Genomic DNA, 14983 nt, shown 5'->3' with positions numbered 1-14983 from the left:
AAAAAAAAAAAAAAAAAAAGTCCTGAATGATTTTGAAAGTATCTGAGAAAAAAACTGATTTTTTCATGGAAAAAAATAGATTTTTATAAATAGCTTTTGCTATTTTCCAGTAAAATGAAGCTGCTGCTTCTCTCGGACTGTAATCCCAAATCCTGCCACCACTTTTCCATTGTGTTTAATATATTTAGAAAAAGTTGAACAAATAAATAGTGGGAAGACTGGGGTCTTTAAGACAGAGTTTGGCAACTCAGAGTGCAGACTGGTTTTTGTGCCAGCCCCAGTGCTGCACAGCACCTGGGCTGCTGAACCGTGGACACAGGGAGGCTGCAATGGGATGCTGAGGTGGGATGCTGGGGATGTGACTGGTCATCCTATCTCTTCTCCAGGGGTTTCCTCTCTGACAGCAGATAGCTCAGCATCTCCATAAATGCGTCCTGAGCTATTTGCATTTAGGACCTGCCCCATTAAAGCGTCAAGTTAACTTTAACCCTTGGAGATGTGAACTGCACCAGCTCAGGAGCTGCTCCATGCTCCCCACTGCCGGGGCAGCATCCTCCAAGGGAGGAGAGGGGAGCCTGGCCAGAAGAGGTGATTGCTCGCTCGGCTGCCAGCACTGTGATCTGCCTGGGCTTGTGTGTCACATCCTCAGGCACGTGTCTGTCTTCGCACATATCAGGAACTTCCATTAGTTTCAGCGTAGGATGATTCACAAGCTGAAATTTAACCAGGCACTGAAATCCCTGGCGATGGGGACTCCCTGCCTGAGCTCAGCCTTACCCAAGCTGTCCTAGTTTAAACTCTCAGGGCAGTAAAACACCCAGCCTCCAGCCAAAAAAAAAGAGCAAAGCAGGGATTCTGGCTTTTTCTGCCCAAACTACACTATTTGTTAGTCTGGGCTAAATCCCCCAACCCAAACCTGTTAGGGAACTCCCCCATCTCCCCAAACCACCCCGACAACAGAGGCACCTGCTCCATGGATGCAGGAGGGTTTTGCTGCAAGGAGAGAGCATGTCACTGAAGGATTTATCCACGGGTATTTCTTACTGGTTTTCCTGTGCCGGACCCGCACTCTCCGAGCCAGAGCCAGTGCCATTCAAGCCCTCTTCTGCCTGGGACCTCAGGGGACCCCCCCCCCTCCCCCCCCCCCCGCCGCCGCCGCTCTCTTGCCGCCTCCTCCTCGTCTTCCACGCTCCACTGTGCTGTCAGCCTGCCAAGCCAGAGGGAAAACCCATCCTTAACACCGTCAGGCAGCGCCTGCAAAACCTGGCGATACCCACCCCTGAGGTGCCTGGGCTCCCCCCCGGCAAGTGGGGGGCTCCTGCATAGGAGCGCTCCCACCATGAGTAGTGGTCCTGGAAGCGGCATCCCTGCCTCCATCAACACGGCTCCACAGCAGCACCGACCAATGTGCAAGGATAAGGTGGGACACACGCACTGGGAGAGAGGTGGTGCGTATCCCTCTCCCCCTAGACCAGCCACCTCCCTGCGGGCTGGAAGCCCACTGGGAAGCACCATTCCCTGCAAAGCAGCTTTGCACCCCAGAAGGGGTTTGTAAAGGGTCTTGCAGTGCTGCAAGAAATCCCACACCTCCATCTCAAGCTTTGGCTCAGGGAGGGTGAGATCTGCACCCTGGGGGTGAGTTCCCTTAAGCAGTTGAGCTGCTCCTGCCTGACCAGGAGCAGAGGGAACAGCAGTGGAGGACAGCAGCTGTGTCCCACTCTGCCCTGCTGAGCTTCCTTCCTCCTCTGCAGAGAAGAAAAACCTGCCCTGGTTTCTCCCAGATGTCTCAGCTGCTGGATATTAACCCCTCTGTCAGCAGAACGGCCTCTCACATCCCCGAGGAAGCGATAAGGCGGCTGCCACATTCCTCCTCTGGCAATAACGCCAGTCTCCGCACAGGATTGGCTCCTGCTCCACCGCTGGTGGCACCAGCCAGGATACAGGCAGAAAGGGACGCGCCGTGGTGGCAGGGTCACCGCTAACCCAAAGGGCCTGCGACGGCAGCAGGAGCAGGGCAGATCTGATTCGTGGTACCCAGGGCTGATGCCGGGGCAGATGCTGGAGCAGGTGCTCCCTCACCCCACTCGCCCCTGGCCCGGCCAGGTCCAAAACAGGCTGTTTCACCTGGAATTTGCAAGCCTATTTACAGAAATGCTCTTGTGCAAGGCGCACACACACGGGAGTCAGGAAGGCGATCTCCTGCCAGCAGCAGGACCCTGGGACCAAGCCTGACCTGTGTCTCTCCGCCCTGTTCGGGCACACCCCGAGGACTGCAGTCCCTATAGGATGAACCTGCGCAGTAGGAGAAACAATGCAACATCAGTTCAGACTGGGGCAAAGAGCTTCTGGAAAGGAAAGGGAAAAAAAACCAAAAATGCCTCAGTTGAGACTTGCTTCGTCCCAGTTTAAGTGAATGAGGGGCAGGTTTCAGCTGACCCCAGAAGTGCCACTCTGCCAGCCTGCCTGGCTTTGCCCACAGCCTGGACTATGTACTATGCAAGAAGGCCTCACTTCACCAAGGGCCTCACTAAGATGCTGTTTTCATTTGAGGTTCAGGACAGATCCCCCCCTCTCCCAGCAAAGGAAAGGGGGAAAAAAAACCCAAAAAAAACAGGATTAATTGAGACTTTTTTTTCCCAAGAAAAATTTGGCTTTTCTAATCATACTATGAACCTTGTCAACCTTTCCAGAGGAGACTCGCTCAGAGCCTATTTTACTCTGTGGCACCAGCAGGACCACCATCGCAGAGTGGTCCCACCACCACCCTGGAAGGAAGCTGGGAGTGACCCCGCATCCCTGCTCTCCCAAACTCCCATCTCCCCCAAGGCAGCAGAGCTGGGATGCGGAGCCAGATGGAGACAGGTCACCCATCCCCGTGGAGCCCACAGGGGAGCAGGGAACGAAGCAGATCCCAGACTTGGCCAAGAGACCACTCCGCTGCCATGTAATAATTACTGCCTGCCTTACTTTGGGTGGGGTCTTTTTGCAAGCAGCAAATTCAGCTGCCCTTTCCCCTTCTCCTGCCTCATCCCCCCTTGCCACCTTGCTCTACATGGGGAACAAAGCGGACTCGAACCAGAGCCCGAGCTCCTCTCCTCCTTTCCCTACTCGTCCCACACTCCTATTTATTGTTTTTCCCCAGGTTCCCATAGAAACCCTTGTCTGTGGGCCTGGCAGGAAGCCACCGTGTTGTTGTGTTGGGGTTTTTTTAATATATAAATGAAGTCATTCATTAAACTCTGCCATGATCTCCCTCCCTTGTGCGACAGCTCCAGATAGTCTCTGATTCAGAAAGGCTCTTAACCCCCGCTTGCCCAGATCGCCCCAGTTACAAGAAGCAAGGTCCACGTCTATGCCAGAACAAATTAGATTTCGGTTTAATTCCTTCCCCATCTCCTCCAGCTCCTCGAGAAGCCACTGCAGAGGCAGAGCTGCACCAAGCCCCTGGCTTGGCCAGGGTACCTGGGGGAGCCCACACGGGGGTCCCCCCCAAACCACGCGAGCTTTCCACCGTGCGAGAGCAATGTTAGTTGGCAGCCCTCTCTCTTTCTCAGTTGGATGTGACTAACTCTCTCCCCATGACCTCACCGGCTCGCTATTCTGTCCCTGCATCCTCTGAATGGGCTGAGGACAGTGCTGGGGGCGACTGTTTTGGGGAGAAGGGCTTTTCTGCAAAAGCAGGAAAATATCTTTCCCAGCTCCCTTTGTCGCAGAGCAAACTGGCCTCTGAGTTGCCCGCCACCGCACTGGGATGCGGCTTAGACACACTGAGCATTGCGGCGGGGCTGCGATGCTGGGAGCTCCATACCTGCTCCTCTCAGGAATAAGGGCTGCAGATAAAGCCCCCACCGAGCCCCTGCTCACCCTGGGTTCAGAAATATCACCGCCCTCCAGCAAACACCTAAAACCAGTTTATTAGTGGATTCAGAGCTCGCTCATGTTCAAACAGGCTGGTGGCAGAGCAAGGTTTAATAAGCGATGCTTTGGGGTTCAGTAGTCACACCGACAAGCAGAGGGAAAAGGACAATTCCTTTTTGACTGACCTAGCAGCAAAAATATTTGTCTTCCATGAAAAACAAACAAAAAAAATCCCCAAACAATTGAGAAACTAAACCTTGCCAAAGTCCTTGCGTTTGGCTCAGCTACAAGGGTTTGTTGGACCACAAACCAAATGTGCCATTTCAATTTGGACAAGCGCAAGCCTTCAGTGTGAGGAGGGGGTCAGCTGGTAAATTGCCTTTCAAAGCAAAAAGGTGGAAAGATTTAATTTCCAAATGGTTCTGTTTTCTAAGAAGGGGCCGTGGTCTCTCATTTGCTCTAATTGCTCACAGTCACATTCAGTAACTCAACGTGCTCAGCCCACAGCAGTATTGCACAACCACCTTTCCCATTTCTAGAAATAATTACCCAGTGCTTCAGGATCAGACTGATACCGCATACCTCTGCCTTCACCTCTGGCCAGCACTTTCCCAGGTCGGTCCGAGGCTGGGGAAGTTTTGGGAAGAAGCAGGCTCATAGCTGCTGGTGGGACTGAAAGCTCTCCACTTCATTTCACCCAACGCAGGACAGGGAAATGGAAATCAAGAAGACTTGAAGCTTGAAGATTTGCAAGTTGAGCTACAACATGCTACACTCCTGCACCCAGTCACCTGCCTGGATAGAGGGGTTTTCCTGCAAGGTGAAAGGAAATTCACTCCTTCATGCAAACATTAGGGGGACTGGAGAAAGAAGGGAGGATGGAGAGACCGCTTTGCTGCCCCGGCAGCCAGGAGCCATAGGCAAGGCTTGCTCCGGCAAGACCTCATCATGGGGCCAGGTCGTTTCTCTTATGCAGTCCCTACATCTCTGCCAACAGCTTTTGGAGGTCTTCGTTTGGGGCAAAACACTCTTTGTGGAAGGGGTTTATCTCGTCCTGAAGAGATCCTGCAGGTCTAGGGAAGGGCTGAAAGCACCTCGGTTCAGCTTTGGCCACAGAGTCACAACTTGCCAAGTGTCTGGGATGCTCAGACTTCTGCTCTGACCAGGGCCAGCTGCCCATTTCAGATCCAGCTCTTGACTTCAGCTCCCTCTGGACCCCCAGCCAAGGGAGGGTTTTATTTCCATTTGCCCTACAAAACACCTCCTCCTCCCACAGAACAATGATACAGGCTGCGCCATTCCACATGGCCACAAACGCCCGCTCCAGACAAGCCAGTGTTGCTGGAAAGGTCACGTTTCCTTTGGGCAATTCCTCACCAGCACTTGAGGAGATTATAATACTCAGGCAAGGGATATTTCTGGCACCAGATGAGCTGCGTTTAAGGGAAACACTGCAGACTCGAGCAGTCTTTTGCATGGCCGACGGCTCAAAGGAAGCTTTGCTGGCCCAAACCCAACCTTCAGCACTAAAGCTAATTCCAGAAAGGAAAATGAAATGCCTCCCAGAGGTTTTGGACTTTGCAGACCTGCACCAGAAAAACCCAGGAACCCTCTACCAGCGCACTGGACATTCCTGTCTCCTGAGCTCACCAGGGTATCGGGCCAGGATGGTGTTGACTTTGGTCACTGCCTGTGTCCAAAGTCTCTCAGAGCCAGGGTTCACGGGGGAAGAGGTTTTGGGAACAGGGTTTAGGAGGAGCCATGCGCAACCCCTGGCATGAAGGCTGCTGTTTCCCAGAGGGCATATAGCCTGTTGACCTAGTGCAAATTCTGTTGCCATCAAGGGTAAAGCTCTCATCACCTGCGAAAGCAACAGTGTCTACCACTGCTGAAAATATCACCCACAAGAGATGGGGCTGCATGAACTAGAGCAGAACTGGGAAGGGTACCCTGTATGCCCCAGCAGCCATCCCGTTGACCTCTCTGTTGAGGTTAGGGGAAAGGGGGATGCCAGAAACATGTGCAAGGGACCTTCCCCTTCCCACATAATCCATCGCAGCCTTGTCATGGTGCCAGATACAATATCGGTGCCCTGCTGCCCATCAGGGAGAGAGATCACTCAGCATACTCAGGGTAACTCTCTCTCACTGCCATCCAGCAACCAGCTACCAAAGTTGGCTAAGCAACATAAACCAGAACATGGCCTAGGACCGTCAACAAGTTCATCGGGCTGCCGAGCAGAGCTGCCGGGCTTTATTTCATACTGCATTTACCACCTGTTTATAAAGGGCCCAGACATGATTGGCAGGGGTACTGAGATGTGCAGCTCACCCTGTCACATGAAATAGGACACCCTCAAAAGGCTACAGTGGAGCAACTCCCTCACCCATTTGACCTTCCAACAACAAATTAATCACTTATTAGTCTCTTATAAACGGCATATAATGGATCTGTGTGACTGAGTCAAGTATGCTGAAATAGCCAGATAATGCCTCTGCTCACGTCATTCAGGACAACTGGCGTCAGGCTACCACAGAAGTCATGGCTGAGGACATTTGCATGCAACGCACGGTCATGCTGCCATGGCTCAGTTTCTCTCCATCCCTGCAAACCACATATGCCCTGGCTCAAAGGCAGTCCTAGGGGATGCCTCACACTACAGGCACCAGTGTTAGGCATCAGACAGTTCAGCATCTCACCCCTTTCCAAAGATCCCCCTAAGTCCGAGGTTTACCTCCACGTACCAAGACACCTTCAGGAACCTGTCCCTAAGCCCAAGGGCTTGTCCAAAGTCACCATGAAGCCAGGAAGATGTAGGGAATGGAGCAGAATTCCAGCTGGCATCCCGACCCCCTGATTACCGCTCTGCCAAGAGGCTGCTCTGAACGCCAACAACCACGGCTGTTGAGACCAGGGACATGGGCTGGCAAAGCGTCTACAGTATGGCCATCACTGAGTCAGACGGCAGGCAACAGTTATGCTTCTTGGTGGATGGGTTTCTGTGACTTAGGAGTAACGTGGCTTGATAGCAAAGACTACAGCTGGGTAATCATCCCACTAGATAAGGAAGGGGGGTGCGGATAGCAGTACGATACAGGGAGACTGCGAAAAGAAATAAAATAAAAAATTATTATGGCACAGCCTGGAGTTTATTGCCACCTAGTCTCGGGGGAGATGGTTATCTTAGCTCTGAAATATCGGCTTGTCAGTCAAAGGCAGCCAGAGATGCTGCACAAGCCTCTCCCTCCCATACATTCATGTAATTCCTCAGCTGCATTGCTCCGTTCAGGGTCCAGGCTACAGAGTTTGAACAAGAAGGGGGGCAGGGGGAAGAGGAAAAAAATGTGTATATATGCTTCACCCTCAGCCTTTTTCTCATACCAAGCTTCCCCACCCCACCTGTAGCTGTGCCATCTCAGTCACGTCTCCCTGTTCCTCCTATAAATCACGGCTCGCCTTCAAGATGCAAACAGCAGGGTAGAGCCACTTCACACCCAGGGGTGGCCGCAGAGCCTGTCCCCACCGACCTGCTGGAGCTGGGGGGGTGCGGAAAGGCATCACGCATGGGGCAATAAGGACACGCCAAGGCATCTGAACAGAATATGATATGGCCCAAACTTTCATTGAGCAGAAATGGAAGAAAAACCACGTGCAGCACAGCAGAGACCTATCTGCCCCTTAAAAATGAAAGCAACTCTTCTTTTTTAAATGAATCTTGGGTTTTCTCCACAAAAGCACATCCCATTTCTACCCAAAGGAGGATGTGCGGATGTGCAGCCATGCATCCACAGGTGCCAGGTATAAAACTCTGCCTGGTTTAGCCTTCATTATATTCCCTGCAAAGATTGACCTGTCACTGTGGCATGACAGGCAGGGAAAACCCCAAGCTGGTAGTTTACAGCTTCCACAAGCAAAACGAGAGACATTTGAGAAAGCTGGTGGCAAATGGCAGGAGCAAACCTCAGAGGAGGGATGTGGGCAGGGCTGGTCCTTCAGCACGAGCCTCGTCTGTTCCCTCCTGCCTCTTGCAGGATGGCGGCTCCAGAAAGGCACGTGGGATGGTCTGTGCCTCCAGATGCCGTGGGTGATGCAAAGGCCACTCTTAGAGGCACGAGGCAGCTGATGGGAACGACCGCTTCTTTTTATTATTATTATTGGTTTTAATCATGGCAGACAAAATCCCAACGAATCCCTTACAAGATGATGGATTGCACCCCCAGGACCGTGGGTCCTTAGCACACAGATAGGCTGGTGCGGTAATGTATTAACATCACCGGTCAGGAATTTGGTGGGGGGGAGGAAAGGGCTGGAGTACAAGCCCTCCCAGCACTCCACAGTATTCAGTAGGTGTGAGAAATCGGTGCTGCGTACGACCTCAAACCATGGCCCTTTCTCACGGTCTCTTCATCTCAGCCCTAAGGTTCAAGAAATCGGAGGTTTTTTCTAAAGAGCAGGAAGTCTGGTCTCTGTTTTTGCAAGGGAGAAGCACGCCAGAGGAGAAAATAAGACTTGTCAGAGAGGTTCGGACTGGCTAACACAACTTTTGTATTTTATTTTTCCCCTCTCTCAGATGGAAGCAAGCCTCCGTAGCCTCCCTGCCTTGGCTACAGTCAGCCAGCATCCTCCTCGATACACTCAGGCTAGAAAACAAGTCTGAGCCTAGGGAGGCGAGCAATAGCCTTACCCCTGATTCAAGCCCAGGATTAAGAGTGAGATTCTTACCAGGCGTGTTGCTTTTTATAGCACCACTGGCTTGGCCACAAGTCCTTCATTTTGCAACCCTCGGGGTGACGCAGCCCCCCCAACCCCTGCAGCCCCCAGCAGCAGGAGGGAGTTTGCTACCCGAGCACTGGCAGGAGGCAGCAGGGAGGCCGTGGGAACACGCTGCTCCACTCCCTGGGAGAGTTGAGGCTCTCTTCGTTTATGGCCATTGCTGATGAGTTGTGCTGCAACAGGAACCGGAGTCAGGAGCAAGCCCTCAGTCCCTGCTGCGCTAAGGCAGCTTGTCTTCATGAGAAAAAACAGTCTTTGCCCCAAAATGCTGATTGCAACTCTCATGCAATCAAACGAGTTAAGCCATACCAATGTTGGGAGAAGCTAAAAAGAGAGTCTGGAAGCTGAAAATTTGTTCTCGCACACCATCCCAGCTGCAAAGCCTCAGACCCCAGTGTCCCCATCCAGTGCCCTTTCCAGCTGAACCATGCTCAGACACGTGTGGTGGTCCTTCTCCACCTCACCAGAGGATGCAGATAACCTACAGCTGCAGCCCCGAGGGGCTCAGAGGCTCACTACAGCTCCCCAGAATTTCCCTGGGCTCAAGTTCAGGCCCTAAATACCCAATTGCTTGAGCGCAGGTAGAAGTCTGAGACAAGCAAGGCTAAAAGCAAACAAAAACCATTAGCTGGCTTCTGGGCAAAGTCAATGGTAGATGGAGTGCTCCTGATGGAACAAGCCCCAGGACTGGGAAAATCTGGGAATGGATCCACAGCGTACTCAGAAGGGATGGATGAGCCGCTGCCACTGGAGAGAGAAGGATGAGCTGCCCTCCTTGGGGTGAAAGCAGAGGGCAGGCATCCCACAAGGCACCCAGGGATGGGGTGCCCACCAAGCACCAGCTTGGCTCCTTACCCCCACCATGCCCCAGGGCTCAGCTGGGCTGCAAAGCCCCAGGTCCCTTCTGGCTTGCAAAATGCGGTGACATCACTCTGCAAGCAGCTGGCATCACCGAGCCATGCTGGGATGTGGAAAGCCCCCAAGCATGCCCTGCCGGGCCGGGCGATCAGTCTGGCCCAAAGGGCTCTCCCGGCCACTCCTCCCCACCAGCAGCGTCTGGTCACCTCTCCCTTCCCATCCACCCTCCACTCATGGGGCTCGCAAAGGTGCCCATCAGCTCTGCCTTGGCCCCAGCAATGGGATGCAGAGGGATAAAAAAAAAAGGCCACTAATAAAAACATCAAAATAGGGAGGATTCGGGAAGGGGAGCACAGTGGTGGGTAAGCCCTGCAAGGACCATAGGCTCCTCATGAAAGGTTGAGGCAGCATTGCAAAGTATGAATTGCACCGATGAAGGCGCTGTGTCCCCCACTGTCCATGCCAGCATCCCTCCCTCCTCTCCCCACGCAGCAGCACTGCTACTGGCTGGTTCCTGCACGTTCATTTTCCCCGTCTCCCCCTAAAGAGCTGCTCCACTTCACGGCAAGCTTTCCTCACTCCCCATACCTATCCACAACCCACGGAGATGGAGTAAAGAGATGCTGCAATAGCCCTCAGAGGCAGTAACCGCTACCTCCCAGGCAACAAACCATGCCCAGACCATGTCCTGGCATCAACCACCCTCCCGAAAAAATCCTGCCCCTTCAAAGTGCCATCCAGCCCTCCCAGGCACTTCAAGCTTCTTGTTCCCAGCTCAGCGCTCAGGAGGTCAAGACACAAATACTGGAGTAGCATCTTCCCTGCTGAGACACATTCTGGCAAGCTCCAGGAAACATCGCACACAGGCAGAAAGAAAGGCATCCCACAGAGGTCAGAAAAGCCCCCGGATGCCCATCAAACTAAGCATTACACTCATGACATACACCAAAATTCAAGGAGTTCAGGGTATTTTAAAGCTACCCCTAATGCTGGGGGACTCTCAGCATCACCAGGGCGTTGCTCAACGATGCAGCAGTGCGTTGCAGGGAGAAAGAAGGGGCCGTGCAGCTGCCTTGCAGGCACCAGGACCACGAGTGCTGGCTGGAGGTGGAAAGCATCTCATCATGTATGGCGGGCCAAAACACAGGGGCGTGTGCAAGCATGATTTCAGATTTCACAGTTTGGCTTCCCATGTTAATGACTCCACAGAAGATAAAGAAGCAAAAGTCCCATCCTACAGAGGAAATAATTAGGTTTATCACCCGATCTAATTTTCTGACTTGTTTTCTTCCCTTGAGCTTTTTTGTCCTCAAGATTCAGTCTCCCTTCCTCACAGCATTATTTGCACTTCAGACTCTATGGCATTGCAAAGACATGTAATTATAGTGCCTGTGCAGCCGCCATGCTTTGGAGCCCCTGTTCTGGGCCAGGTCCCCCATTGTGCTAGGAAGCGTGCAAGCAGCATGCAAGAAAACTGTCCTTTCTCCCCAAGAACAGATCACAGGTCACTTCCTAATGACACCCGGGATTCACCCGCGTGCTGGATAAAAACCAAACCAGCTGAGACGAGAGTGGCAGCTCTCCTAACACACATCCATCGTGCTCACACGTCACACCACAGCTGCACACCCCAGGCAGGCACCAACAGCCTGGCTATGGGGAGGCGGCCACAGCAAGCCACCATGGCACTTAGTGGGAGTGGTGTCAACCAAGAGGCCCGATAATCCAGTTTCAAGGAGCAGCACAGCTGATTTACAGAGAGGCTGATTTGTAGGTTAATTAAACAGCCATATTCTTTTGTGAAACACTCCAGGCTCGATAGAGGGAGAGTAAAATTCCAGCAGGAGAAGATAACGAACTGGATGAATTGACATGACAGGCGCTGGATCCCTATCTTATTTATAGGAATTCATTAGAAGGATAAGGAAAAATAGACTGCGATAACAAGATAAAGCAGCTCATGTTTGGAGAGGACTTTAAAAAATACAAAGTCTTGCGGGCGCGTGAGGGATCACTGCTGTTAACGTGCTACAGAGGGAGAAATCTTTCCCCAGGGATATCCCTATAGAAAGACTATGCCTGACGAGGGGAGTGCCCAGGCACGAAGGGCAAAGAAGGGGAGGTAGATAACCCTGCAATTGCCCATTCTTCCCTATGCCTTTCCCAGGTAATTACTCAGCCACTCGTGCTCTGCCGTCCAAGGCATAATTCTGGGCTCTTTTCAACCTCCAACCTTTCAGATGTAAATGGCACGCTCCTGCAAAGCCGCCCATGTCCCACTGCTGGCAGCCAGCAAGGAACAAGGAGGGCTAATCTTTCCAGCCCACCTCCAGGCTGGGAAAAGGTGAAGGATGTTTCCCAGAGTGCTGACTCAGCACTTCAGCCTGTGGTGCCTCTGACATGGCCCAGTGCTCTCAAGCACACCAACCCACCCCAAAACCCAGCGTGTGCTAAGCCTGTCAGCATGGTCCGTGGAAAAGCCATTTCATGCAAATTTGGCTCCCAGGACCGATGTTCTGGTGATTGCAGCCAGGCACTCCTGCTCCGCACATAGGGCATGGGCCACCTTGTCTGAAATGCTGGGGTTTTGTCTCAAGCACAAGGCCAGATGCTTAAGCATTGGGACTCAGCTCTTCAACCCAAAATCCACAAGACTTTTACACTGGTTTCAGCTCAGGATCCCTTAACTCAGCTGTTGGACAGCCTGGCAAGCAGCTCCCTTGGCTGAGCGATACTCAGAGAAGGTAATTCCCTGGTTATCCCTGCTGATGCTCTGCAGCAGGAGCAGTTGGGTAAATATTAGCATTACACCGAAATCCCCAGTGCTCACAAATATGGCTCTGAGCAGCCATTTTCACTCTTGTGCTCCAGGTGACCGATGCACTCAGGCACATCAGAAGAGCCTAGGACCTAAGCAGTGTAACTGCTCTGCCTGCAGTCACCTTGGGACAGATAAAAGCAGAGCATGGCAATCTTGACAGCAATGTATCTTCAAGCCAGGAGCCTCAAGCCATTCACCGACTGAAGGAGCTTGTGCCTGCACCTGGGCTGGCAGGGCTTGCAGAGCCAGCCCCATGGTCAGGCTTAGGAGGGAAACTGCTCTGGGAGAAAATACAACTGCAAAACAGGCTGTGCTGTGCATGGAGCAGATCCTGCCTATTCTGTTGACTCCTGTGAGCATTAGTGGAGTTATTTGGGTGTAAACCATGGATTAAATCCCTCACACATCTTCACACCCCACCTCCCTCCTTGTCTGTAAGCAGGGCTGGAAAACACAGCCACAAAGCCAAACCTCAGCCAGATTAAGCGTCATAACCCCATGCGGGACAAATGTCATCCCAGAGTTCCTCTGGCAAAAGCCCCTGTGAGTCTCTAGGGCACCAAAAGTCCCTTATCCACAGCAGGAGGAACTTGGAGACACCATTAAGGACAGGAAAGCACCTCTGGCTTGGGCTGTGCCAATGACAGCTCTTTGGACACCCCTTTTCTGTGTATGAGGCACATGTGCCTCCCCCCCATCTGCCATCCTGCAAAATAAGTTACCACGCAGCTGTGCGCAGATGATTCCCACCCCGGTTCATTTGCCTGGCCCTCCTCAGTACCAGCTGGCCCCAAATCTGAGCCCATCCTTGCCTGCTGCTCACCCACGCAGGGGTTTCCATACCCCTTATGAGCCCCTGACCAAGCCCTGTTCTGAAACAGGGATCTGTAACCAAGATCCCAGTCCCTCTGGGCTGAGACCAGGGAAAGAGCGCAACGGGCCAAACGAGATGAACAGAGAGGAGTCAGTTCCTCCTGCCTGCTTGCCATCCCAGGGGTCCGTGCAACCAGTGGGAGCTTTTCTGCCAACTCCCCTGGGTCCAGAACAGGCCCCGGGAGAAGGCAGGAGGGACTGGATGGCTGTAGGAGCCAGTTTCCCTTCCAAGGCAAGAAATTCATTCAAGGGGTGAGGTTTAGAGGCTGCATTACCAGCCAGGGAAATCCCAAGCTGACTGGAAAACCTCTGTCCAAATAACCCCCACACCCCCACCTTGACATCTTCTACATCCCAGTTGGAGACCGGCAGGCGCTGGCAAGCACAAGAGAACCAAGAGGTGCCCAAGATGCAGGATGCGAGTCCAGCACTCCCTAATTCCTTGTCTCACCCCTCCAGCTGCTCAATTAAATATAAAGAGGTGACGAGTGCATCTCTTCTGCCCGGTCAGAGCCATCAGCATGGCACAGAATAAGCTCCCCCAGCAGCCAGAGGAGGGTCCTGGATACCCATAGAGGAAAGCAGCATTTCCAGCCCCCACTGAAAAGCGGTATTTCCAGCCCCCAGGGAAAAGCAGAGTGACCGCATGGAAGGGAATCCCAGCGCCAGCAGACAATGTAGATGTCCTCCCCGGCTCAGCCCTGGCTGACAAACGGGAATAAACCCAACTGCACTGTCCACCTCCCTGCCCTGGCAATTATACTCGGAGAGAAAGGTTCAAAGCACTATTGCAATTAATTAAATCAAAAGAGCAATGTCAGCTCGCAGCCCTGGGAGGATCTGGCCCTTTACAGATCTCTGAATTGAAAATGCACATCACAGCATGCCCAGTGTACATTTCCTACAGAAAAAAAAAAAAATCCTTTTTCTAGGCAGAAGCCTTCAGCGCTCAGGGGACACAAAAAGACACGTACTGAGACATCCCTTGCATAGAGAGAGGGGGGAAGATCAGCCGGCTCAGGTGAGTGTCACAGTACAGTTGTGCTCAGTTATTTCAGTTGTGTGCTCCTGGAAAAGCCATCAGTAAGTTCAAATCTGCTTTTCTCATATTGCTTTTGGGGAGGAGGGGGGGTATCTATTTTCCTTCCTTCCAACGCATCGCGTCTGCTGGAGAACCGGGGTGAGGAAGAAATTCAGCTGATTTAAAGGGACACGAAGATGGTCGATCCGGAACAAATTTCCTTTCTTCCCCCCGGTACCCCCAACACGCGACCCGGGGGCAGAGGCGCGCCCCTGCGGGCAGCAGCCAGCCGGAGCCGGGTCCCCCCGCGGGCAGGTGGGCTCTCACCTGATAAGGTTCTGCAGGCCCTGCTTGCTGGAGTTCCTTCTCAGGATCGCGCTGGTCATGGTGGCCACGGCTGAGCGGCGGGCCCCCCCCCCCCCCCCCCCGCCGCAGGCAGCTGCCCGCACGCCCGGCGCTGCGCGCTCCCGCGTCCCCCCTCTCCGCCTTCAGGAAGTTCTGCAGCTGGTTTCCTTTTGTTTCTGCTAGCCCCCCCTGCTCCACACCCCCGGCTTGTCTCCTCCACCTCCACCTCTACCTCCTCCTCCTCTTCCCCCTCCGCCTCGTGGAAGTGTCACGGGAGACCCGCTCGGAGGGCAGCCGGCGGCAGGTCCCGCAGCACAAAGCCCGGCGCTCCCCACTCCGTGGCGAGGGGGGCTTCTCTCTCGCCCTTCTCTGCTTTAACCCTCTTCTCTCCCTCCTTCATCTTCTCCAGCCCCCTCCTCCTTCCCTTATTCAAT

General features: G+C 53.2%; 2 protein-coding genes across 5 annotated transcripts in view; one reads left to right on the top strand and one right to left on the bottom strand.

The window, feature by feature from the left end:
* Nucleotides 1-14983, bottom strand: part of LSP1 (lymphocyte-specific protein 1) — a 50377-nt gene that overhangs the window by 22654 nt on the left and 12740 nt on the right. The window contains 2 exon segments of the mRNA XM_019474497.1: nt 1045-1133; nt 1135-1207. Coding sequence (XP_019330042.1) covers nt 1045-1133; nt 1135-1207 — 162 coding nt within the window.
* The window catches only part of LOC103906706 (proline-rich protein 33), a 49458-nt gene that overhangs the window by 33817 nt on the left and 658 nt on the right, over nt 1-14983 (top strand). For 3 of the 4 annotated variants that reach the window (XR_658020.2, XR_658021.2, XR_658019.2), the window contains one exon: nt 14116-14204. The gene's annotated coding sequence lies outside the window, so the exon portion shown is untranslated. Of the gene's footprint in view, nt 1-386; nt 831-14115; nt 14205-14983 lie in introns of those variants that run through there. The other variant, XR_658026.2, reaches the window with a different exon arrangement.

This window comes from Aptenodytes forsteri, unplaced genomic scaffold (genome assembly GCF_000699145.1).
Source record: "Aptenodytes forsteri isolate BGI_AS27 unplaced genomic scaffold, ASM69914v1 Scaffold8, whole genome shotgun sequence".
Lineage (NCBI taxonomy): Eukaryota > Metazoa > Chordata > Aves > Sphenisciformes > Spheniscidae > Aptenodytes > Aptenodytes forsteri.
This window is presented reverse-complemented; position numbering and strand designations above follow the sequence as displayed.